The sequence below is a fragment of the Corvus cornix genome, chromosome 1, assembly GCF_000738735.6.
Source record: "Corvus cornix cornix isolate S_Up_H32 chromosome 1, ASM73873v5, whole genome shotgun sequence".
Taxonomy (NCBI): domain Eukaryota; kingdom Metazoa; phylum Chordata; class Aves; order Passeriformes; family Corvidae; genus Corvus; species Corvus cornix.
In genome coordinates this window covers 100,621,937-100,648,302 of record NC_046332.1, presented here as the reverse complement: position 1 = coordinate 100,648,302, position 26,366 = coordinate 100,621,937, and the positions used below count along the sequence as shown (strand labels likewise).

General features: G+C 40.0%; 1 protein-coding gene across 7 annotated transcripts in view; it reads right to left on the bottom strand.

Moving 5' to 3' along the window:
* Positions 1-4,969: 4,969 nt before the first annotated feature.
* GLRA2 (glycine receptor alpha 2) overlaps positions 4,970-26,366 on the bottom strand; it is a 123,173-nt gene continuing 101,776 nt past the window's right edge. For 6 of the 7 annotated variants that reach the window (XM_019283090.3, XM_010394420.2, XM_010394423.3 and 3 more), the window contains one exon: positions 4,970-6,497. In XM_019283090.3, the coding sequence (XP_019138635.1) occupies positions 6,219-6,497 (279 nt within the window). In that variant the 3' untranslated portion in view covers positions 4,970-6,218. Of the gene's footprint in view, positions 16,052-26,366 lie in introns of all 7 variants that reach the window. The other variant, XM_010394424.4, reaches the window with a different exon arrangement.

The following is a 26,366-nucleotide window of genomic DNA, read 5'->3' as shown; positions in this document are numbered from 1 at the left end:
TCTGATCTGGGAGGCTGCTCTTGGCTGTTACTGGGCCATTTCCCACCCCTGGGAGTCCCCTTTCCTTGTTTTCCTTGGCTGGTCCTGCCCAGGGGACACTGTTGAGCACAGTAGGCTCCCGCCTCAGTCCAGGCTTGCGGAGCAGCCCAAGAAGGTGTCTGTGTTGATCATCTTATGCCCACACCTCCCCACTGCCTGTGCCCTTGAGCTCCCTTTCTTCTTGCACTAGCCCTTGTGGCTCTCAGATCCCTCACTGCATTCTTCTGGGTCAGGGAAAAACAATGTCCTGGCTGCTGCTACGACACATCCTCACACAAGGTTTTTAGCACTGATGCAAATACCAGTAATGCACTGAATTTACTTCATGTTTCATATATTGGCATAGCTCTTTTCTCTTTTGTACTAAAGGGAAAACAGGGAAGGTATTAGGATATGAATATGTGATTTCCAAACATGTCCAGCCACGGGCCTGACCCTGTGATGTCAAGGGTAGCACTCTTCATCACCTGAGGGGAAACGGATTCATGCCAAAGCAACGGTAAGGTGGAAATCTGTTGAGTCCTTCAACTGCTCTGTCTGAAGCACTTTCACTAAGCACTGCTATGGAATATACTGCCTGTGTGCACTCTCAGGGATCTTGCTGTTTTTCCTGTGGAAAGAGGAGGGATGCTACCAGCTGCCATCTTCCTGGCATGGCACCCACTGTCCACCATCTTCACAACAGGAACCCACTCTGCTGGACATCAGATTCAAGCCTTGTGATAATCTGAAGGAGCTGGTTTTGAATCAGTTGTACAGCTGTTCAGATGACGAGAGAGGATATTATATAATTTGTCCCAGTAAAATCCCATTTTTAGCAGAAATAAAATGAGATCAGGATTCATTACTTTCTTCCTAATATTGCCTCAACAGCATTTCTCCATAGCAAAGATAATTATTTAGCATGTTTTTTTCAGTGTGTGTATATCACAGAGTCAGTTTTCCTAATTATTATCTGAGATGCTTATTTTGACTCAAGTTTCTATTCCTCCTGAGAGGAAGAGAGTTAATCCACTCTGAATATTTTCCCTCTCAGATTATTTCTAGTGCTTAGTGTTGGAAACCGATCCTTTATTAGGAACTGATCTAGAAGCTATTGAAGATTTTTTTTTTTCCTTCTGCTTTCAGTAAGCACTGCACTGGATTTGGAAGTAAATTGGATGGATGAGCTTGTCTGGAACTGGTGAAGCTTCTCTTGTTCTGCAGCTAAGCCCTAAATGTGATGATACTTCACAATTGCCTTGCAAAATTAGGAAATGTATCTTCAAATGGCAAAAATATCTTCTTTTTATCTTCCTGTTAAACTAGAGAAGATTAATTTTTAATGTAAAATCTGTGAGGGGCATTTATGGACACAACATGTTCTTGCTTGGAGTATTTTCCCAAGCAGACATTTCTCTACGCAGCCTTGATTTTGGTTTTCTAGTTTTCCAAAACATTGTAAGACACAAACTTCTATGCCAAAAACCATTAGAATAAATTACTTTCAAAGTCTGGCAGAAGAGAATTTTCCACAGATACTACAATATAGATAACGAACACAAATACATTAAATAAAATTATTTTCATACTACTTTGTGTAATACAAAGCTCATCTTTGTACAAAGATTTTGTTTCTTTGTTTATTGCTGCGTTCTAATTTTAAATGAATTAGAAATCTGTGCATATGCTTTTTACAACCACACATTAAATATATTTCTTCATTTATTTAGAAATACATTTCCAAATACAGAAGTGCCACTGTTGGACTGAGTTGGATTTTTGAATAAGTTCACAAAATGCAACTTCCAGATGCAGATGCAGAATCCTGTTGCTGAGGCAGGCACCAATTCAGCCCAATGAAAGCCCTTCCCAGGAAATGCCCATGACCGTAATCTCAATAATTTCAGTAACATCAGCTACAAAAGACTGTAAGTTGTGGCTGGTTTGGGCAGCAGCTCCTGTGTCACCAATGTCAGGCACGTTTGCATAAAGATGAAGAGCTGTAGCAGTTCAGCCTGCAGTATACAAAAATCATTTTTCCATCAGCTCTTTCCTATTGCTTTCAACATCTCATGCTGGGAAAAAAAGGAATCAAAGTGAGAAAATCTCAGTGTCTGTGGATGAGGTTCACTCTTACTCCTCACCTCTGTAGCAAATGAAAAAATCTGACCCCAGAGTCATTGCATATCCTGGAGTTGTCCTCCAGCAGTTATGAATTGCTGATACCTGATATTGGATACTCCAAAAACCTCTATTGCTACACCACCTTTGATTCAGTACATCACAAGTGATGGCTCTGACACCTAAAGAAATATGGAGAGAAAAAAACCAGGAAAGAGTAACAAAGAGATCTCTCATTTCATATTGCAACTTTTTTTATTTTTCACTTTCCTCCTAATGTAATAAGGTTTGTTTTAAAGATCTCTTTTATCAATTAGGCTTTATCACAGCACCTGACAGCATCTATCTGGTGAAAAATGGCTAAACATTTCCTCTTGAATATTGAACCACTCAGGTCCAGCCTGCAACAACAGGATGCCAATGATCTGACTTGATGTTGCATCCTTTAAAGATGTGCTTAAAGTTTTTTAAGATTTCTTGTTAAATTAGAAGTCATCATAATTGTTTTATAGCTAAATGCAAGTAGTTTAAATGCCCTAGGGCTTAATTTTATTTTACCAGCTAGAATTGTAGCATGCAGGCTTTCCAATATGTGTGGAAGCTCTTCAGAATTAATCCCAGGTCTCTTTCCTTCCATCCTGCTGTGTCTCCTGTTTCACAAAGGCTATTTGTCTGGGAGTTATTTTCTAAGCCATTCTTTTTTCTCTTGCAGTGGTGTCTTGAAATGAAACTGCTTCACTATTTAATACTGCTGCTTCCTTGAGAGCAAGATGACCATTTTTTGAGTCTTTTTTCTCTGTTAACCCTAATGAGAATTTGTTTAGGAAAGTAGTGTCCTCCTGTAAGTCCTGCTATCCTTGTTATTTGATGTTTTATCTGCACGCAGTTTCTCAACCAGTTTCTGGTGCCAGCCATGTTCTTTGAGAGAAGGTTCTTTAATAGATGGTCAGTATCAAACCATCTCTATGTCAGAGGGTTCACAGGCCACTAGCCAGCCTGTGGCAACTCTTCTCTATCATGTGGCCATTCCTAATTGCCGTGCTTGCTGGACCTTGTCCATCTGCATGCATTTTTTGTTTCCAAAATTTAGTTAGGTAATTTCAATATTCATGACTAATTGATTAATTGCCATGTAGCCATAAATTCTGTCTTCAAAAGAGAGAGAGAGAGACCTATTCAAATTTTATGCACAGATTATTCTGATGACTGGACCAAAGTTTATACAGAAGGCAACAGCAGAGCAATCTTCCCATGGATACTGTCAGCAAACCTCAATTCTGATCAGCAAGACATTTTATTAAACTATTTAGCAAATGCTAATAGCCAAGCACTGCAAAGAGCGCAGTTGAATTTGTGGTGTGGATGCTGGAGGAACATGAGCTTCACCACAGAAAGGGACACAAAGGTATCCATCAGCTGAGAGTAGGTTTGCATTCCTACTGCAGTGGTCTGCAGTCATTTGGGGCAACTGTGAGCAGCAGGCTCTGACATTCATTAGCAACACATCTGGGCACTGAGGATTAACCTAATCCTGGCATTACACCTTCATTAGAAGCAGAGTTTTTGGAACAAGGGGTTAGTAAAGTGAGCTCTGAATGTTTACATACCAGTGAAGGCTCCTAACTTCCCATACAAACATGATTTACAGCTGGGTGTCCTCACCCTGCCACAGTTCATGGTGCTAGGATTGTGCTGGAGTTTTCCTCTACTATATTATCCATAATCAAATACTGTTCCACTTTAAAAATGAATAAAAGCAAATCTGATCCTATAAAAATTGGAAATATTATGATACTTGAATTTGTATCAGAAGCTTTTTTCAAAGCAGAATAGTTTGGACAGTTGTTTTGAGTTCTCACTGGTTCCCCTTCCTGGGGCGGTCACATCTGGATTCACGTTCTCAATGAGATACAGGTGATGTGGCCAGTTCCGTCAGAAGTGTAAGCAACAGAAGAGTCTACAGAGCTCAGGAGGGTATGGGAAGATAAAATGCATGACTGGCTTTTTGCCATTAATTTATTGTTCAGGAATCAGAGTTGTCATGATCTCTAGATTCCCTCCCCTCTCCTGGAGAGGAACAAAGCCTGGCAGTTACAGGGAGCCATGTGGAGAGAGATGGGAACACAGACACACAAATACAGGCTCAGACAGGCTGTGGAACCTGTATCCTCTGAGCAGAAGCTGGTCCAGGAGTGAAAGCAGAGTGAGAGGTGCTGAAGGTTCAGTATGTCTCAGTACCACATCTCATTAGGACAGTGGGAAATAAATATCTGTACTGAGCGGCTACAGGGTGTGTATTTGAGCCTCACAAGGGAAGGGCAGAAAACTGAATGCAGTTTTTAATTTGCTTTTAAACTATTGGTCATTGCCATGACTACAAGAGGCACCTGGCTTAGGCCAGCTCAGCATCTCCTTCAGCTCACCCAAGTGGTGAAGCTGTAAGAAAGTCAGAAGAAAGTTCAGGGTACCCTCAAGACAGGCACAGCACATGTGAGGCTGGGTTGTATTTCTTGCTGTGCAGGGATGCCGTGAGAGGGGAGCAGTGTCCCTCCTCCCCCAGGCCTGGCTCAGCACATACAAATGTTCTACAAATGCTCCCATCATATCCTAGCCACACTTCTGACACATTCTTTGACGTACTCCCAGGGGCTGCAATAGTCCCTTTGCTGCAGAATAGATAGCAAAAATTGGTGTGCTAAGTCAGGTCAGCAGAAGGCTGCTTGTCACCGTTTCTGCTGACAGAGAAGTGGAAAAGCTGGGGTCTGACATGGGCAGCCCTGCTGCTGCTGCTGCTGCTGCTGCAAATGAAGAAAAGAGTGAAGAAATGTTAGTACCACATTTAGCTTTATTGAAATTGAACAAATACCTTTTTTAAATAAACCCTTTTACAGCAAGTGTAAAATTTTAATGTTTTACTCATCTTATGTTACAGGTTGTCTTCTTCCATGTAAGCAAAAATACCATCTTTTTTTCTTCTTTTTTTTAAAATTTTTTAAAATTTTCTACTTTAAAACATGTAGCAAGGATTTGAATAACGCAGATCTGGCACCAAAAGGTAACAGGTTCTGAAAATCACAGTACAGTTTTAAAATTCTTAGGTTAATTAATGATATTTAAAATGATAGCCACTTTGAGTAAAGATATAAATTAGAGGTCTGTAAACAAGTTGTGTTTACCTATAGAGCTATTGACTGCAGCTACAATGAGAGCGGTAATAGAAACTCAATGCTAAACTGAGCTACACCTTTGAGGAAACAAGTTCTTACTAAGTAGTGTGGTACAGGGCAGCACAATAGGTAAAATACAGTTTGGCACCTCAAGTTGCATGTAAAATCAGCAGAAATAAAATGAAGTAAGTGCACTGTCTCCCAACAGAAATAAACCAGGCAGTTTCACTGGTTTTGGAGTGTCAACTATCAAATAAATCACACGACGCACAAGTTCAACCCCAAAATTACAATTCTAGTAAAGCAAGATAATATTAAAATGCACACCCACAAGGATAGTAAAGTATAAATATTTTTTTTTTCTTTTCTTTTTTCCCTCTCCCCTATCAGTAGAAATAATTTACAACCCACAAAAGGACTCCTTGGTGAAACCACTACCTACAGACATGGTCATGGAATGTAGCTCAGTAGACTTGTTTCAAATAGAAAGGCAACATTATCCTGAAAAGTTTTGGTCCTCTTATAACTCACTGTACTGTAGCCACCACAGTCTCTTGATAGATGCTTTAGGAGAATTGTTTGTTTTCTGATTCTCTATTGTTCTGAAAGGTAATATCTTGGTGATAAAGCTGGGCAAAATTTGGCCCCAATTATAGGTATCTGATCAATGCTGAATCTGGAAGAATACACTAGGAGTACATAGGGGGAGCCTCTTGACTGGTCTCACAGCATATTTTGTCATGGAATCACTTTTCCTTCTACACTTCTTTTCCTCTTTGCTAATTTTTTCTCCAGTGTTCTGGGGGAGTGGGGAAGAAATCCTTAGTCCATATGACAACAGAAAGACATTTCACTGTTTATTTACATGTGGATCACTTTGGCTAAGAAGTCCTGGAGAACCAGAGTTGCCTATTTCTTGTGAATGTCCTCATGCCGTATAATTTTGTATGTAATCCAGTAAAAGATGTTGAAAATGAGGAAGGCGAGTGGGAACGCAGCACGGGATATTGTATCAATCCTTTTTGCACGGTCAACAAACTTCTTTTTGATGGACTCTGAATCCTTTGGGGGTACTGGGGGTGGGTTGGGTGGCGTAGCCTTGATTGCTGTGCCATCTTTGACTTGGAGGCAGTGGCCCATGCCATAGCCACTGAAATTGAATCGGCTGTCACGAGCAACTTCGTCTTCCTGGAGGATAAAGAAGACAAATAAGACACACAATCACCTGTCTATCGAGCATACCATATAGTTGAGCAGCTGAGGTGCACCCCTCCTAAGTACCTCAGCAGATCACCTGGTTAAGCAATGATACAAGGTTTGGGTTTTAATGACAAACAAGAAGTTAAAACCCATGTAAAAATATGTGAAAATCAGGTGACTTCCAGTGTTTGTGAATCGGAGCTTTAATTTTTCTAGCTATGTCTAAATCAAGTGCCCTGAGCAGCAAGCTGTATCCCAGCCCCACAGGGAAGAGATTTGACTCCACAGGTTTATCATTGCTCTCCTTGAGCTTTCTGTGGGGAGGAAACACGGTCATGTTGGTAGCAGGGTGTCTGCTCCAGCCAGGCTGAATTGAATGACCCAGAGATCCAGGGACCCAAGTTCATGGCAATGTGTTTCCATCGTTCGACCTAGCAGCAGCCTTACAGCTCCATCTCAAACCTACAAACAAGGGTAGATCATGGTCCCTCCTTGCTCACAGGAGTGCTCTGACAATCTATACTTCAAAGTGCACTGGGCAGTTGGATTTAGTGGGAGCTGGGAGTCAGGTGCAGTAGCATGAGCTAATGTAGCAGCACCCTGCAGAAATCCATTCACTCTTGTCTGAGTGGGTGATATTTGTTTTCGGAGAGGTGAGTAACTACCATGGAACTTTATCACTATAATAACTGTGTGATGAAAGGCTTGTGACTATGCTGGTAAATTCTGCCTGAAGTTTCTCCTGTCTGACAGCACAGTAATACACAAGTTAACAGTCACTGGCAGCTCTCCATGAAGGATTCAAAACCAACAGACAAAGCAGCTCTATTCTTTTTCATTCCAGCAGGGATGAATTGTAAGTTCAGGAGCTTGTTCTAGTTAAAGACCTTTTCTTTGACTGACAGATGCTTCACTGTTGACAGAAAATGACCACTTCTTGGGTTGACAAGGAGCCCAATCCCTCATAGGAAATGCTCCCTTATATCTCTTACTAAACCACAGCCTTCTGAATTTAACAGAGCATCAAAAACTCCAAGAAAAAAAAGCATCACAGCAGCAAGTTATTGAATAATGAGTATATTGGCTGAACTTGGGGGTGGGAAGAGAGGATAATTTTCATCTATTCAGGATGTAAATCACTGCTCCTTCACAGAAGAACCTCTTTCAATAGTTGCATTTTTCTCTCTCCCCAGCTTCAGCATTGGAATTAAATATATCACCCAACTTGCTCTCCTTCCTTACCTTGGAGTTGACATGCAAAGGTGAATAACCAGTAGTGTGATTCAAGGCTACCAAATGAGAAATAGTCTCTCTGACTGCTTATGGCATTGAATGTTTATGGAAGGAGGGTAGGCCGTAAACAGTGCATTGGAGACCCTGTCACTTCAGCCTGAAGGACTTTTCCACAGTGTATCCATAAACAGGTGGGACATTGTGTCATTGCAAGGCTGTTTGAGCACTTATCCAGGGCTTATAACCTTTTCATTTCAAAAGTTCACCATCAGTAAGACAAAGACGGATGGTCCTCTTCTTTTTCAATTTTAATTATTTGCAGTTTGCAGTACCTCTGAAAACTCTGCTTGTCCTAGTGATTATAAGTATGTAAAGTATTTTAAAGATGAACCCACTGAGGCCTAAGTTCTGGACAGCCTTATTAGGCAAGGCTTTTCTTGCATGACTTAATGACTTAATAACACTACCAAGTCCCCCAATAATACAGGGAGATGCCTTCCTCTCAGTGTTTTTCATTTTACTGAGTTTGAATGATAAAATGCATGCCCAGGACATGAGAGGTGATTAAAAAGGGTAACAGATTTTCAGCAGCTGTGTTGCCATATGTACTTCATTCATTTTTTAAAAATTTAATTTCTGTTGCTCCTGAGAGATCTGTGGTAAGAATAAAAAGTACTGAGCTCAACACAAGCTTGGAGAGTCCTGACTTCCACTGTGCCCTGGTGGGTCACAGCTTTGTCACATGGGGCTGAGCAATTCATCTTCAATGTCACAGCCTTCCTTTTGGGCTTACACTGTGGCAACTTGAGCGGGAAGCCACCTGAGATTAGGGACAGGGATGTTTAAATCAAATTCTTTTAGGTATTCCGCACCCAGATTTTAACTGTAAGAAACCACTTATGTCCCAATGGGATCTAGAGCCCTGCTTTTCCCACCCAGACCATTGTCTGTGTCACTTCTTTCTCACAAAAGCCAGAGGGAAGCGTGTCCAGTCCCTATGTTAGTTTTTTATTTAGGACTGCAGTAGATGTTATTTACCCTGGGTACAAGAGGTACAGCATTCATGAGGGGTATGAGTGATACATGCTCAGTTTCCCTTTCTGCTTCAGCAGATTTGAATCTCCTTCTCCCTGATAAATATCTGGAGAAGTTTGTTACTGTTTTCCCAACATGGAGCTGTTGGCTGGTTGCAAAAAGAATATGTGTTTATGTAGGGGTTTTTTAACCTGCATCAGAAAAACCTTTTTCAAAGACTAAATAATCGATTAAGAATATAGCATTGTGTTGCTATTTCAACTTGTTACTGTCTGATATTATGGATTTACACGAACACAGCACTAGAGACACCTATGCTGTAGCTGTTGGGATCATTTAAGTACCATCAGAAGCAAGGAAAGCCAGAGTCCTTACAGCCTGACCTCCAACCCTGGAGATACCACAGCTCCATAACCACCATGGGATTTTTAACAGTAAAATCCCCCAGCAGCTGAAGGGGCTTTGCAGTCTGGCATGTGCCTGCACTCTGAGCACAGCCAGGTCTCACAGGCAAGACCTGACCCCATAAGAGCTCTCCTACCTTACCAGACATCACCTGACCTCAGGGTGGTGAGATCTCTGCCCTTTCCAATGAAACTGGCTAATAGTGTTGAAAGTTAACAATGTAAGTCTGGACATATCAAGACCCACGTCTGTGCTAAGAGGATACTTTTCCCATGAGACTGCAGAAGTGGGGTTGTGTCCTTTTGACCCTTTGAGCCCCTAAACTGGTTCCACCCAAAATGAAGCAGAGAGGACAGAAAGGCTTCCTCCACGCTGCTGAGGGGAGCTAGGGAATCAGCCCATGTGCTGGAAGTTCATTGTCCATGCTGCTTGTGGGTTAGCTCACTCTGGGGTGGATGATACCAAAAAGCTGTATCCCAGACAAATCTGCTCCACTGGGTATTGATGCTACACACTGCCATCATGAGCCATGGTGATATCTGGCCTCAGGAACAATAAAATCCTCCATCTGATTTACTTTAGCATTATGGATGTAATTAAAAAAATCTGTCTCTAAACCACCATAATCTTATGACAAAACTACAATTTGACATTTCAGGTAATCTTCCAACATCCTGTTACATATAAAGGACCTGGGGGAATAGTCACAGAGAAAGAAAAAAAATTTATACACTTTGATAAAGAAACTTTTTTTAAATTACATTTCAAAATGTGAGATGAAGAACTGACCTCAAGTGCTTTCCCTCAAGTAGTGGATATGTCTTCCTTTAACCTAGAGGGTTGGTGAGCTACTGAGTGACTTACCTTGGTACCTTCTGGTGGGGTTGCAGAGTCACTCTTCATTCTCAAGGTCATATTCGGTTCATACCATCTGACATATCTACCATGGACACTCATCCATTGACAGTCTTCAACCTGTTCACTAGCTTAGTCACTGATAAAATAGTCCAAATGACTTTTTCAAACATCTCTATCATTATTTTAATCAGACCACCCTTAAAACTTATTCATTTTAACCTGGAGAGGATGTCACTTGCATAAATCCCAAAATATTTACGTGTTTACAGATTTTAAAACCAAAATCAAAGAGCAGCTGGAAGACAATGGACATCAACTGGAGTGGCAGAATCCACTGCCATTGAAGTCATTAACTTTATCCTTCTAAAGGGATGTGAAGTGTTACATAATATGGAGTCACAACTCCGTCTGTCTTTGATTAAGGCATAGGGAAAAGGGTCATAAGCTAGTATGAGAAACAGAAAAGAAATAAATAGCAAGATGAAAGTGTTCTTTTGATAGTTTTCTTTCAGGTGTTCACATCCTGAGTATTTTAGAAGACTTATCCTTTGAAAGCTAATTATATTTCCTGAGATTTGAGCAAATGCTTTCTATAGATGCTTTTTCAACAACATACATTTATGTGTCTTGTCTACGATGTCATAATGAACAGGCTTAGGTATTGGCTTTAAACAATTTCCATCAAACAAGAATTACGTATTTTTCTCAAATTTAACTACCATTTATGAATTTAGTGATTTTTTTGTGCTGTACGAAGTGATGGCATTAAAGTCTCTTGACTTAGCTTTACAGTAAGCAACATATAAATGGGGGTAATACTTCTGAAATGGCTTTTTTCATCTTTCATTTTTGTAAAGCTTTTATTTCTACTTCATCAGGTCTGGAATGTATTTCATACTACTAGTTTCATACCAAAGCAATCAGAAATAGGGAAAACACTTCAGAAAATCTAACCCATTCAATGCCTTCCAAGCACAGCCTTCTGTACAATGCATTTTGAAGTGCTTTGTCTTCACCACTTTTAAATGCTTATTGCCAGCATTGACTCAGTTTTAACAATGAGGAAAATGACAGAGAGGCTGGCTTCAAACAGTGTATTTAATTTACTCTCTCATGTGATTTATTCTTTTAATTTTGCTACTCTTTTTCCAACATATGGTGGAAAAACTATTTAAAAGACTATCTGGTTTAATTAAATTTCAAGGACATAGATGATTAATTTTAGGTATAGGATAGAGAACATCAGAGAAATTTTCCTTTTGGTATTCATAAGCACAAAGTTAGAAACCCAGAATCAATTCAGACTTGAATGCAAAATGGAATCATTAGGGAATGGACACCAAAATACCTTTGGAGATTTCATTCTTAAATCATCTTTATGACTTTGAGACACCTCCCATCTCTCAGTACTTTACAGAATTCACGGTGTGGTTTTGCAGACAGTCATGCTTACATGGTTTCAGTTCTCAGGAGTCATTGAGTATGTGGACAAAGATGGTTCAGCTGAGAAGCATATTTGGACTTTCAAATCTCCTTTGGTTCCTCACAGAAGCCTCTTACAAAATTCAATTCAATTCAATTCAATTCAATTGTAAGGAGATGAGAGGGAAGGTCTTTTCATAGGCTAACTGTCTAAAAGGCAGTAATGGAGTTTAGGAGTAAAAGATCGATTCCATAACTGGGGGATTCGCGGAGGGGATCTCTGAGAATCTGTGTGAGAACCCCTCAGAAGGAATTGAGTTATAAATAAGCTGGGACAAAGGTTGCCAAGGGAAGGTACACAGGTGAAACACAATATTCAAAGCAGACAAAGTTAAGCCAGGCTTTCCAGAAGGCTTCTAAAAGCTGAGTGACTAAGTAACAAAATGGCAGTAAATGAAATACAGGATTTATAAGTGCAAGGTAAAGCATTGCAGAAGACAACCCTAATTATACATAGAAGGTAGTGGGCTCAGAATGGTTTGGGGTTTTTTTCTCATGTGGGAGTTTGGGAAATTACCACATATATGATTCTGACAACATTAGTCTTCTGCTAAGCAGCAGACAGGCAAGGGGCAAACAAAACAGAAAATGCCATTCTGCCATTTCATCTACTCACAGTGCAATCAGTTTTTGGACACAAGAGGTATTTCTGGTCACTCAAACCTAGTGAAGACATAGCGGAAGTAGATAAAATACAGAGAAGAGCAGCAAGGATGATAAAAGCCTTTTTTTGCACAAGGAAGAAGAAAATTAATGAGATCCCCCTCATCTTAGAAAAGCTGTGTTTGGAAGATGATATCACAGGATACTAACAAACTTCTCTGATTTCTTGCTGCCTGAAAAGCTCTGGATCCCAGCTCACCTATGCCAGATGTCATTCCCACTTCTCCTTAATCCAGACTTCAGAGGAGCGGAAGGTGATGTAAAATTGTCACCTTCTCACCTCAATCCTGCCCTAAGTATAGACCAAATACTTCCCAGGATTTTGTTTAAACATTGTTTTTCCTAAATATTCATCAAGACATTTAATCAAAAACACAAACAGTCTCTGACCAATCCTACTGCAAGATGACACTCCATCAGGACCCATGATTCTGCATGTGACAGGGGCATTCACCCTGTTTCTGCCTCTCTTAACAGCAATTTTCCTGCTCACTGAGGTTTGCTTTTGGTCTCATTTGAACCCTCATGCCTTATGGAATCTAAGTAAAACAGACCTTGTATTATAAAAAGACATTTTAATTAATGGAAGAGGAATTGGTCATTGTTGTCTTTGGTGAGGGTTTCCAATGGACGAATTTAGATTTGCTTTGGAAATCTGTGTTTAGTAGTATGTCCTGTTTCCAATAAACAGCAGAAAAGTCTCTGAAGCATGAGTGATTTACTTACTCAGTCTGTAAGAACAGCAAGTGAACTGTTGCTAATGCAATAATGAAATAGTAGTTAATGCGGCTTCGCCCTTTTCAAGAAGGAATTGAACATTATCCAACTGAAAGAGTAACATAATTTAAACATGTTGTGAGCAAAAATGTTTTCCTGGCTTGAAATATCTTTAAGTAGAATCTAAATTTTTCAAGAATTAGTTTAATAATATGGATTATACAGTCGGTAAGGGTGACTGGCTTCTTAAAAAAAAAAAAATCCTTTTTCTTTAATAAAGAAAGGCTTTAATCTCTAAATTTTGCAAACACAATTAATGAAAACTTCTTACTCAATTTCAATTTTTATATATAATACAATTAATGTGTTAATTTTGGGGGAGGGAGAACCAGATGAACTACTGTTTTGCAAAGCATCATAAATGTTATGATAGAGAGTCATTCCTCCTAAAAAAACAGATTATTGATTCCTGACACAGTCTTGATTTCCTGGTTCTCCTTTATTTTAAATGAAAGTAATGCCTTAAAATACCCACATATGATGATCTGTGAGTCTTACAGGTATAATTTGACTGGATATTAAATTCTCTTGGGACAGTAAAGTCTGGAGATTTGACTGCTCTTGGGTAACTTCTGCCAGTCTCTCTCCAAAGAAAAAAAGAGGTTGGCCAGTATATCAGTGGGAATGGCACATTATTTTGTTCTACATCAGACAAATATATGTTAGTGACCTAGATTTGAAGGATAATCTGCTCTGACCAGAAATCTGTTGGATAAAGGGCAACTGACTTCTGCTCATTCTGTCTGCATGCAGGGCTGAGTAAAACGCAAAGCTGGCGTTTGAAATGTGACTATTTCATCTAGAACATGAAATATCTGTTAATGGGCACATCAAATTAAACAATGTAAAGCAAGACTACATTTGTTAAATTTTTAGAAGATCAAAAACCTAAAACATCAATGGAAATGTACCTAAAATTCACTTGCTCCATTTTCTTCTGCTTTCTGCAAGATGTCTGCCTCAGGAGAGATGTGCAGACTCTCACCTGCCCCCTTGCAGCAGTCTTCAAGCCCAAGCCTCAGCCTTCAGTGCTCTCCCTCCCTGAAACCTGCTGCAGGGCCAACATCACAGGACAAGGGCACACAGTGTCCCCAGGTGTGTGACAGGTGTGGGGGAACTGCCACCACAACAGGTGGGGCACCCATGCTCAAATACCCCAGTCACAGACAGGAATATCTCAGCATCCTACTCCACAGGATTTTTCACATCAGGTTCTCTGGTCCTTTTCTCAAAGCAGATTTAAATACTTTGGGGACGATGATTTTTATCACACCTTTGTAAAATTTCTCAGTGGCCTCTGCCTTAACTGTAATTGTCCTAGGAGACTTTGCTAGACCATTCCTGTGCCGTGGCTGTGCCATTTCAGAGTACCTCATTAGCCAGTCAGTCAAAACTAAAAAAGAAAAAAAGGCCATACAGGGCCCATAAACAGCACCCATGATTGGAGTCATGCAGATTACCCTCTAGAACAGTATATTGCTGGGGATGTTTTATGGCTCAGGTTTTGATTGCCTCAGCTCTCCCACTTCTTGGGGCTGATCTGCAGCCCACGCTGCAGGCACCGTCCTCCCTGCCTGGGCCAGGGATGGAGATGAAGTGCTGGGACCTGTGGCATCTGCACTCCTTGCTGAGGTCTCCTGCTTGGTGCCAGGAAGGGGCAGAGGAAGGAGATGGGCAAAGGGAAGGAAGAGGAAAAGGCTTTTTGCCTCTCTGGTGGTGGATTCTCTCCTCCAAGCCATTTTCTACAACAAACACCCAGAACAAATCCCAGCAAATGCAGACAGAGTTTACCAGGGCTTTCTCAGACATTCATGCATTTAATTTATGCAAATACTGAACAAAATGAATTAAATATTGCAAATTACTTTAATAATTTAAATTCTGTAGCTAAAAATAGTCAAGAATATTTGAATAATCTTAAAGTGTTCACATGCAAATTTTATAAATTTGGGGGGGAAGGCTATGGGGGTTTTTTTGTTTGTTTCCTTGGTTTTGGGTTTGAGTGGTTTTTGTTCCTGAAGGGACAAGCCTTTCTTTTCCAGTTATCAGTTCTTAATACTAGGCTTCCAATAAATAACGTTTTGGGGTTGATTTTATTTTCTTATCTTCTATTACACAAGTTACCCTTTCTGGCTTTCCACATAATTTAGTTCTTGTTGTTAGTCAAGATCTCAGTCTAGATTTCTCTAGCTATTCTTACATAGGTCCAAAGCATCATTGAGTTAAACAAAATATTTGCCTGCTATCTGCCCTTCAAACTTGTTTCCAAAATTAAATTTTGCATCTTAGAAACATCTTGACTACTTGAATGTATTAGAAATTTACTACACATATAGACTTCTGTATTTTCATTTTTATTTGCTTCTATGAGGATTGCTCTATAAAATTCTGATATTATTTATTCTCAGGAAAATGAACATTCATCATGAGGTAAAAATTGATGACACTCAATGCTATAGCAACTTGACAGTACAATCTCTACACAGAATTGTTGGGGTGTTCTTTTCTCATCTGATAAGTAATAAATCCACAACTTCTACATGGTCATTGGAAGTATGCATATAGTGGAAATTACATAATATTTCATTTAAAATGGGTTTGATAGGTTTTCTTTTGCTGTATTACACACACACACAGACACAGACACAAGAGTGTACACAGTCACACAGTCTGCATGCACCCATCCATGGAGATATTTGTACCTACATATAGATGTGGGCATCTACTTAATCTAGTCCTCTAATGTATTCCCTGAAGGCATTAGTTAGTGGCAAGTTCACCTAGTGAGAATGTTTTTATTCCATTTTAAGATTGGAAGCACTCTCCAGAGCATTTATTAATTATTAATTTTTAGTAACTTCTCAAAATGCTAACTTTTATGCTAGCTTTTCCCCCACAGTAGTTCTGAGGAGCAAGGATACAGAACACATGGGCAAGGGCCATTAAACCTTCCCTCTCTGTCCATAAACAGGCTCTTTGGTGGGGTGCTGGCATTCCTCCAGAAGGACCATCTGCCCAGGCCAGTAGCTAAGCAACAGATCTCCTGGTGATGGCCTTTTATTACTTGGCAACACTGATAAAAGGATAACCTGAAACGAGAGATTTAACTGTGTATGAGAAAAGTCAGTACTGAGAGGTACACACAGATGAAATGTGGAAGAATGGCTATAGCACTGGAAAGGGTATTCTTGGGAGAAAATCTCAGATACTTATGGGAACTCAAGTTTTGTTCAAGAATATCAAGGAAAACAGGAGAAGAAATGCCCAATCAATTTATCTAAAAGAGCGCACAAGAATAACACAAAAATAAAAGGTTGCTATACCAGTCATCTTCCGGAGATGTTCATGTTGTATATTTCATCTTTTATGTCCTGGAGTAATTCTAAACCAGTGTTTGCAGTGCCAGAGCCCTGGAGAAGCCTGTCATTAGGTACATGGAAGAGGTCAGGACTCACCGTGACTGCCTACAACCTCCTGACCTTGAGGTTCCAGCTTTGAGAAGGGATGACACCAGAGGAAGGATTGTATTCAGAAAATATACCAATAAGCCAAGGAATGAAGCAAAGCAAGAGCCCCCTGAGAGAAAGGGAGACCTTGCAGCACAGGTTTCTTCTTCACTGAACATCCAAGAGCATCATGAGCACCAGGCAGGAGCATTCTGCCCAGACCAGACAAGATGAGGTGTTTGGTGACAGCCTAAGTACTGCTCAGTAGGATATCACACATGCTGTGCAGTTACAGTAGGTGGGCATTAAACTGATTTGTTGTCCTCTGAGCTAGAAATATGAATGGGGTCTTAGAAACCCTAATGTGAAACACAGGCAGGTTGATATCTACCCCTGGTCTTCTGTTTCCCTGTCTTCTTATTTCTGCAACTGTCTCTTCTCTTCTTAACTCCTTTTTAACTTTTTTCTCTATCACACATTTTGCCCCACTAATTCCCAGACCTGTTTTTGCCTACCTCCTCTTTGATGCTTTCATCCTCAGTCTTTTCCTTATATGTGGCCTATACCTTCTGCTTGCAAAATTCAGTTCCTTCCTTAAGTCCTATGTACTCTGGCCCTTTCTGCTCTTTGCAGCTAAATTATCTTCCTCCAAAGAAAAGGCAAGCCATAAAAGTAGAACTCCACCTTGCCAAGACCACCTTTAAACTGAGAGTTGTTTTTCTATTTTTTAAGAATAGCAAGGAAATAAGTTTTGTTTTCTTATCTTTTGTTTTTTTTTTCTAATTAAAACCTTCTGCTTTTGGGTATCCACTGAGTTGATAATTGCTCAAAGAGTTTCCCATACCATAAAGCATTTTGAAATATGATGCTCCTCATTTGATCTTCTGTTCATGACACACAACCTGTCCCATCACAGGCACAGAAAGCTGAAGATCACTGCGTGTGTGGGCCCATGTAACACAGCAATGTGACTGTGTTCTGACTGCCCAGAACGTGCAACATGAACCTTTTGGAGGCTTTGGAAAGTGATCACGAGTGCTGAAAAACCAGCAAATGGAATTTCATTTTTATTCTAGGTTTAAAGCTCAGAAAGAAAGAGTTGTTTGTGCATAGCACATGCTGTCCTAGTCTACTGAAAACTGAGTAATGTGGCAGTATATGCAAATAGTAATAGATTAAAGACTTGGCATGCTCTGGAATACTCCAATGACATGTCCAATCACAGCAGTACCATCTGCTTTTCCTTATATGTGCTAAATTTATAACACTGTGCTAATTTCTGTAAAAGTTTACTCACCAGATTCAGGAAATTATACTTAACAGACATGCAATATTTGGGTTTTGTGACTTACTGTTAGCAAGCAGTTAGTAAATGTCTCTTCAGTTACTCATCTTTATTCTTAGACAAAGGACTTTAGAAATCAATAACATTGATTATAATTCTTAACCCTGAAGGAATGGCAGTGATTTGCAATTCAAATGTTGATTCCCTAAGCTTTTGCTCATGCTCAAATTTTGACAGACCCAAAGGCAATCAGACTTTCACGTGCAGCTTTGACACCAGTAAAATACAAGAAGTCTGGTATTGTACAGCTAAATTAAAATTAACTCCTTCTGTTTGGAGTGGAATTTTTACCAGGTTTCTTAACTGTACCTTCTCTTCAGGCAGTGTTCAGTTTGGCCCAAGGAGACTGCACAATATTGGCAATATCCCCCTCATAATTGTTCACTGACACTCTGAGACACAGGAAAATAGAAAACAAGGCAAGGAAAGGCTCCCTTCAATGGCCATTTGGGGTTTCCACGAGCGTTCTGCCCTGTTTGCTTCACAGCTTTTTACTGCTGATACTGGAGTTCATTTAGAGTGTCTCTGCATGGTGCTGTGTTGAATGATTTCTTCCCACAGGATGAAAGGCTGAGTTATCCCTTCTTTGGGTCTGAAGGGAGCAGGTATTTCAAAGTGTGAGACCATTGAACCATCACCTGAGGGGACAGTGGTCTACAGGATATTTTAAACGTGTTTGACACATTTAAATAGATGGTTTCAGCTTGCCAATTTTGGAATGGGTCTTAAATAAATGTCACTATAAAGAATAAGGCAATTGGTTTTGGATGATTAGGAGAATCTGGCTCATATATCCAAGGTGTGACAATTCCAATCACATCTTCATTTCAATTTACAGGAAAGAAATAAACTAGGCTTCATTATTGCTCATACTGTGGGTGCTATATATTTGACATGATAATCTACAGTATTAGTCAGTAAATTGACTCACTGGACTGCCCTTGATCATATGCTCCATTTTCCACTCAGCAGGGCTCTCTCTAACAGCTATATATAACCAGGGAAGGAAAAAAAAGAGAAGGCTCTCTCTTAGATCATTATAAAATGATGTTGCGTTCAGTTTTCCTGTTGCTTCAAAGGTTATAAGTGATGTGATCTTTTCACCATCACAGATAATATATGGCTGCTGTTTGTCTGACTTGTCAGCTCCTCACACAGAAATCCAATACTTCCCTCTTGTCACATATTCATTTCAGAAATGTGTTCTCTTGCAGGCCTGAAATGAAATAGTCTCTGTATTCCTATCTGCCAGTTTTCAAGTCTCACCTTGTGTGGTCCCTCCTTGTCATACCACCGTTGTCACATTAGCAACCCATATAAGTACTTGCAGCAAACGTAAAATCTCCTGATTGTAATTAAAATTCTTCATACTTTTCTATTAAATAAAATAAATCATTATGCATCATAATTCATAGCTCTGCTCTTCTGCCACTGTTTTAAAATGTCTGATTACTGAGCTAATTGCTCAGGCAGGTTGTTTTTAGACTATATAATGCATTTATGGGTTATATATCTCTGTCAAAATAAGTATTGGATTAATCTTGGCTCCTCATCTGCATGTCGACAAATTGCTTCTTCAGTCCAGACAGAAGTTAAAGCCAGGGGCAGCCTCTAAAACAGGCTAAAGGGTGAAGTGCAACTAAAAAAGAATGAGGTCCAAGAGAAAAAAACCCGACACCTCAGTAGAAGATTGGCATGTGCTATAAATACAAACCTGTGTAGCTGTATTTCAGCAGCATATCTGCAGCTGTGTTTCTGCAGAAGGAAGGGGAACCAAACACTCTTAGGACAGAAAGAGCCTATCACTATTCCTGTCCAGAATGGTAAATAATTGTTCAGAGACTTTTTCACTCACCTTTGTTCCAGAAATACTTGCAAGTCAAAGAGAATTACAGGGTGTAAATCAGAAACAGTCAGCTATGGGTCAGCATATCCACAAAGAGATGTAATTCAGCTCACAGTCTCCCTGAGGAGCAACCCCTGACAAATCTCTCTTAAACTCACTCCTGATATATTTGGCATATTACAGAAGAATGTTTAACAGTACTGATTAATATTTTCAGCAACTGTAAATTGTCCAGTGTACTGCCTGGTGCTGGCTCTGCCAGCTGGCTCTCAAGGGCTCTTCTGGTCCTGTTCCCTGCCATCCTACAATTCTGTGCTTGTAGTTTGAAGAATAAAATAGAAATCAATAACCGCCCAGGCCAAACATCTTCCTCTAAATTGTAATGCTTTCAAAATGCAAAGAGGCTAAAGTCTAAGCCTCTTTGCTTCAAAGGTTTGAAAGCTGCCAGCAGAAAAGATCCCCAGATTCATATGGTACCAATTCCTAAGACAACTTTACTCTGAAATCAAAGGCAAGAGGGGATGACTTATGGTAAAAGAAAGGTCCAAATTTACATCCCACCATGTCATACTGATTACCCTTTGGGTACCCTTGTACCCCTGGGGTATAGTGTTTTTGGCTAAATACCTTTCTATCTCCCCTTAGATGAGTAAGACCTCACCCTGGGAGAACAGGGTTCTGGTTTCATAGCTGAAGGAGGAAAATATTTGACAGACTCACAAGAGTCAGGTGTGGCAGCAATGAATATACAGCAGTGACAGGAAAAAAAAGTGAGACTCTGAGAACACTGGCTGGGATGCCACATGCAATAAAAACATCACTGAGCTTGACATGGGGCTCAAAAAATATTCATTAAATAGCAGCTGTTAGATTCAAATACATCATCTGATAATAAAGATCCATTGTCATGATATAAGCCTGATATTCAACACCAGCTACACAAATACCCACAAGAGAACTCACCAAACAAAGAGGAAAGCAGTAATGGTACAGAGAAGTGTGACAAAAGCATCAGTTTCCATGCATCAAAAAGTAAAAGTTAAATAGATTATTTTTACAGCAAAATAACACGATATAAGCCACAAGGGAAAGTGAACAAAGATCAAAGAGCAAATAAGAGACAGGCAACATAAACAGGCATCCCCAGTATCTAGAAGTAAAAGAACAGCAGCATACAGCACCAGAGCATCTTAAAAGAGCTGTCATGTATTTGGGGAAAAACATCCTTTGTGCAAACTTGAAAAAAAGGAGTATTTACATTTAGGAAGCAAGACAACATTTTCTGTGCCTGAAAAAAGCTACCCTCTCTGGACTTTTTATTACTTTTTCTTCACACTCCTGTTTGGTCCCTATAAAAAAAGTATAGTTTGTGTCTCCATTGCATGAACATCCAGCACAGATAACAGTAAGGGCAGAATAATAAAAGACCAACCCATTAGCAAAAAACACAAAACTGACTCCACCAGAGCTCATGACAGACAAATCTAGGACATCTTCAAGGTAAGGAACAAAATGGCACTGCTCAAAGACATTTTAAAAGAGAACTGCAACAGCTAGATAATCAATTGCTTTCACATAAAATCTGAAGCCAAGGTGAAGATTTGGAACAGCAGCACTGACTTAGTGTTTAATGATTTTCTTTTTTAATGTTTTTAATTATGAGAGCAAATAATCTTGTTTTCCCCATTCCTTTTCCTTCTTTGCATGGGCTAAGGACCACCAGTCGCCCCCCAATCACCATCTGAGAAACCTGAAACGGCAGAATGAAATTGTCTTATTCTAAATCCCCAAATGTGCTGAATTTGTTCCTGCTCTTGTTTGTGTAATTGTGCAAACAGAAATACATCAGATAAGCAAAAAAACCTAGCACAACTACCTGCCCTCCTGTCTCTTTCAACACTGCCCTCCTTGCAGGCCCAGTCACTGAACCCAGGTTTACTTTGCTCATGACAAATACCCACTGAATGCTGCAAATATCCACTACAGTTTGCAAAACCATTAGTCATCCTGTTTGCTGTCATCAAATGCACAGCTTTGGTTATTTCTGGTTTTGAATTCACGTCACACAAGATCTTCCTCCACTTGCAATACCCTTTTCCCTCCCAGCGTTCACTCCTGTTGGCTCCAGTGGCCATACATACTCCTAGTGCCACAAGCACTGCAGACTTAATAAGAACAACTCATAGCAAGTTTTAGAAATGTATTTTAATAATTCATAAATAATCACATTGAACTGACTGCTCTATCCTAAACAGAAAAGGCTGCTCATCACAAAAATACCACCTCTGGTTTAGAGAGTCCTTGAGCTGCAAAGTCCTGCAGCCCAGGAGAATGCATCAAGGACACATTGCTGTCACACAGAGCTTCCTGTGCAAGGCAGAGCCCTGGCCCAATACAGGACAGCCTTCTTGGAGTTTGTAATCTCCAGATGGAGCTTCCCACAGCAAGGAGATGTGGCCAGTTGCTGAACAACTGCCTCATGAATTTCAAAGCTACGCTGGCTATTTAACTTAAAAGTCTGGATAATGACCCAAATAAATGTTCCTACCAAATCCCTGTGCTGTGCTTTATGACTATGATGCAGCATGTTTAGCTTGAAAAGGTGACAAGTCTGTTTTTCCTAAGATGTAAACCTGAAAATGAGAATCCAAATTCAATGTTATTGAATTTCCATAGGCATTACTAAAACAATTGTTTACAAGCATTTCAAAAAATAATCTGTAACAGAGATATATTTTATTTCTGATAGGAATCCAGTTTTATGGGGTCCATGACAAGAAATTAGACTGTTGCTAGGTAGAAAGGTAAAGCTGAAAACAAACGCTACATGAAAAACACATTGAGTAGGTTGAAAAACCAAAAAACAGATTTGCAAACTAGGACAAGCATCTAAGCTCATGCTTGGTAGGAAAGAGATGAGAAGTAATTAAAAAAAGAAGCTATATAGAACAATAATTTTGAAAGTAGAAGATAAATTTTAAAGAAACCTAATCCTCTTTAGTTTTGCCAGAGAATTTATGGCTAGAAATATTGGTGAGGCTACCTGGAGTGAGAAGCATGATACCCAAATGTAAGATGCTCAAAAGGAGAGCTAGAATTAACAAATTCAGGAAAGCTGAAGCCGAGGCATGGCAGAATATGCCAATATATGGGGAAACTGGCAATTACTATGTAGACAGACACAAAAGAAATCCAGAGACCTCTATGGGAAAATGCAATGTAAAGCTAGTGTAGGAAAAATAATATCTAAAACGAGTTATGCCTCCTCTGCTTTTTTGTCTTGGACACACACACACATACAGGTATGTGTTCCAAAACAAATGCCTTGGAGGTGTTTGTCCGTACCCCAAGTGGGACCTGTCTGATGGAAGATTAGCTGACATTATGGTCAAACAAGGAAATTGCAGTCAAATAGCTGCATAATTTGCCACTGTTCCTCTGGAAAGGATGGGGCAAGAGCTTGCAAATCTTGAAAGAAAGGCCATTGTCTTCTGCAAGAGTCACTGGAAAGTTATAAGTAAAACATATATAGTCGATTAGTAGGGCAGGAAAATTACTGAACAAGAGCACATAGCAATTTTCAGAAGACTTGGTTATGAACTCACTGGTGTATATGCACCCATTCTGGACACGCAGTGAAACACTTGCACCAGACAAATACACCTTAATTCATCTAACTAGGTATGTCACGGTGAAAAAAGAGCATTAGGACCTTGAAGTTCTTCCAGACAGAAGATATGAAGGACTGTAAAAGAGCATCCTGTGATGTACAAGTTCTCTCTATCTCACCAGCCTGTAGTGGCATCACACTTGATCAGACTTGCTAGAATTTCTGTTGCCTGTGAGGATCAGCACAGAAAAAAAGCCTGGAAGATGAAAATTCTGCTGATGGGGCAAATGAGTAGACTTGGTGTCTGACCCCACTGCAGAAGTCAAAAAGAAAGCTGGCATAAGCTAACAGACACAGATAGATAAATTTCATGGAAAGTTTGTGCTAGAGAGTGCCAAGGCTGCTACTTGCAGATGCCTGTAAGACTTTACACCCTGAAGAGGAAATGTGCAACCTTCTTTACTAGAATGGTGTGCAAGATCTCACATTTGTGCAACTCAGATAATCTCTAACAAACAAAGTTTGTGATCTCTATTCTAAAGTAGTTTCTCTTCTGACAGATGAAGATTACAGAGAACCTGAAAGCAAGTTTCTACCACCAGCAGGCTTGGGAAGGCTTAACAGAAAAATTAATGAGTCAGGCAGAGCACTTCCACATGACTAGCAGAAAGGGTTATATTGGAAAACTACATGGAGAACCACTTGAAGAGAGTGAGGTGAAGCATGAAAACAAGGGTGTCATGTCTCCTAAGAGTCTTGTCATGTTATTGCAGAGAAAATAAAACCTTGGACCCTTGGTAAAAAACTTGCACTTAGGCAGGTAGATTATTTGTATGTACAAACACACACACAGTAACTGTATGAAAAATTACATATACAAGTCAGAAATTAAATTACTTTAAGAGCTATGTCCTTGCCAGAGAGAAGCTACAGGATCGATGCAGAAATTCACAGGTAGGATTCTGGACTTCTGGAACTTCATGTGTATTTGCAAACACTGCAGCCTTTTCTGACCTTTCCAATCTGCTTCTCTGGGAGCTAAAAACACTCTGACATACTCAGTATGCCAGATATATTCAACCAGCCACTGGAAAATGGAGCTTTTCAATAGTAAGTCCTTCTTGACATTGATCCAGCTCTAGCAAAGATGTATAGTGTGGGAAGAGCTATTAGGACAGCTCTGAGATACCATTGAGAGATTCTAATCACAGAGAGTGGAAGCGGGTAAATTCTTAGTGACTTATGGTTGGGCTTGGCATGGAGTTTTCAGGTGCTCCCAACTTTAAATAAGTCTTTGTGAGGACTCTGGCAAGAGTCAGTGTGGATGCTAGCAAGGGCTAGCAGAGGAATTTTCCTGTGAAATTTTTCTTTCTCATAAGAAAGCAGTTAGAGAAATCCAGCTTCCCACAGCTTCTCTGTGAAAGCTTTCGTTCTCATGCAAATTGGATGGACAACAGTTTGAGGGAATGTAAACCATTTCTGCACCTGCAGGTTGTTGTGAGAACAGTGGAATTGTTTTCAGTCTTGTGAGAATAATATTTGGAAATGGGTGTCTTACTGCTCAACCTATCACCTTCAGAGGTGGTGGGTCAATAGGCCAATCATGTAATTCCTCTTTTGTGAACCATGCTATAAAAGGTATGGGTGATCAAACGAGGTCACTTCGGCCATATCATCTGGCCTGGATTCATGTGGTGATTTCGCTGTTCTGTGGGGATAACAGCAACAAGTCAGCAACAAGTGCTTGGAATATGTAGGGTTTCAAGGTGTAGCCCTAGCCCCCTCCTCATGTTATAGAAAAGAAAATCTCCTTCCTCACCTATCCATCTACTCCTAGTAACATGGAGTGCAAGATTAGTGTTATCCCCCTGCCCCCCCAAAATAAAACAAACAAAAAAAACAAAACCCACAAAAAATACAAAAAAAAAACCCCAAAACCAAACAAATAATCAAAAGAATTAAAGTATCAGACCACAAGAGAAATACCCAACTACAAATTATTGTATTACAGTAAATATCATCTTTCTCCAGCAGTGGATCACGAGAAATAAACACATCTGATCGTTAAATCAAGCCACATGTGTCAGAATCAGGCTCTGAGTGATCAGTTTGCCATCAGAAAAGCTGTCAACTTGAACATGAATGACTATAAACAAGGCTGTTTTCCCTCAGGAAAAAAAAAAAGATGGAGAAATAAATGGCTTCAACATAACTTTTTTAAAAGTACTGTAAAAACTGGATTTTACTGGAACCCATGAAGTTTTTCAGGATTAGGAGAGAATGAGCTTTCAGCAGTCTAGTTAATACAATTTGGTTTTGAACAATGTCATTTGGACAACATCATTACAGAATGTTTCACAATTAATTACATTCAAATAGCAGCTTCTATCCCCTGTGGAGAACGGGATTAATTGGGTCAGATGTAAATATGCATTTCATGGATCCTACTGAACACTTGCCCATCTCACCAATTTACCATGTAATTTGATACAACTGGTGTAGTATGCTCTGGAGATCCACAGGGTGAGCACGGCTGCTAGTGAGGGTAGGAATACACAGATACAGAGTGCTGGCATTCTCAGCCTGCATTATGCTTGGCTCTAACTGCTCGACCCCTTCACTCTCTTGTAGAAATAACACTGAAATACTTCGCTGTTGAAAATGAGGCTCGGGACAGAACTAGAACTGATATGAAGCATCACGACAGACCCCCAGCAACGATGGATCAGAAACTGTTCTCCTGCTGGTGTCTTCACTTCCTTCATTGGAAAGAGGACTTGGCCATCACAGCAGCCTGAGATCAAGGCCTAGGTCCTGACTCTGGGCACGGAAAGAGTAAAGGTGAGCTACCTACAATGAAAGAACGTAGGAACCAATTTGGGGCAAAGTTGTCTCTTGTGCTGCCTAAGCCTGTATCTCGGGACTATGATGGCTTTTCGCTCTCTTTCTGGAGTCTTGGGTAGGGGTGACTTAGGTTAAACATACTCCTTCTGAAGTCTACTTTCTTTGTTTTTTTTATCATTAACACATATTTGACAATTTTTTCACTGTTTTAGGGGGTTTTTTTCCATTAAATGAGGTGGGCCAGAACACACCCAATGAAAGAATCACCATCTTCTAAAATTATCTGGAAAACAAAAGCTGGTGCCTGTGGCAG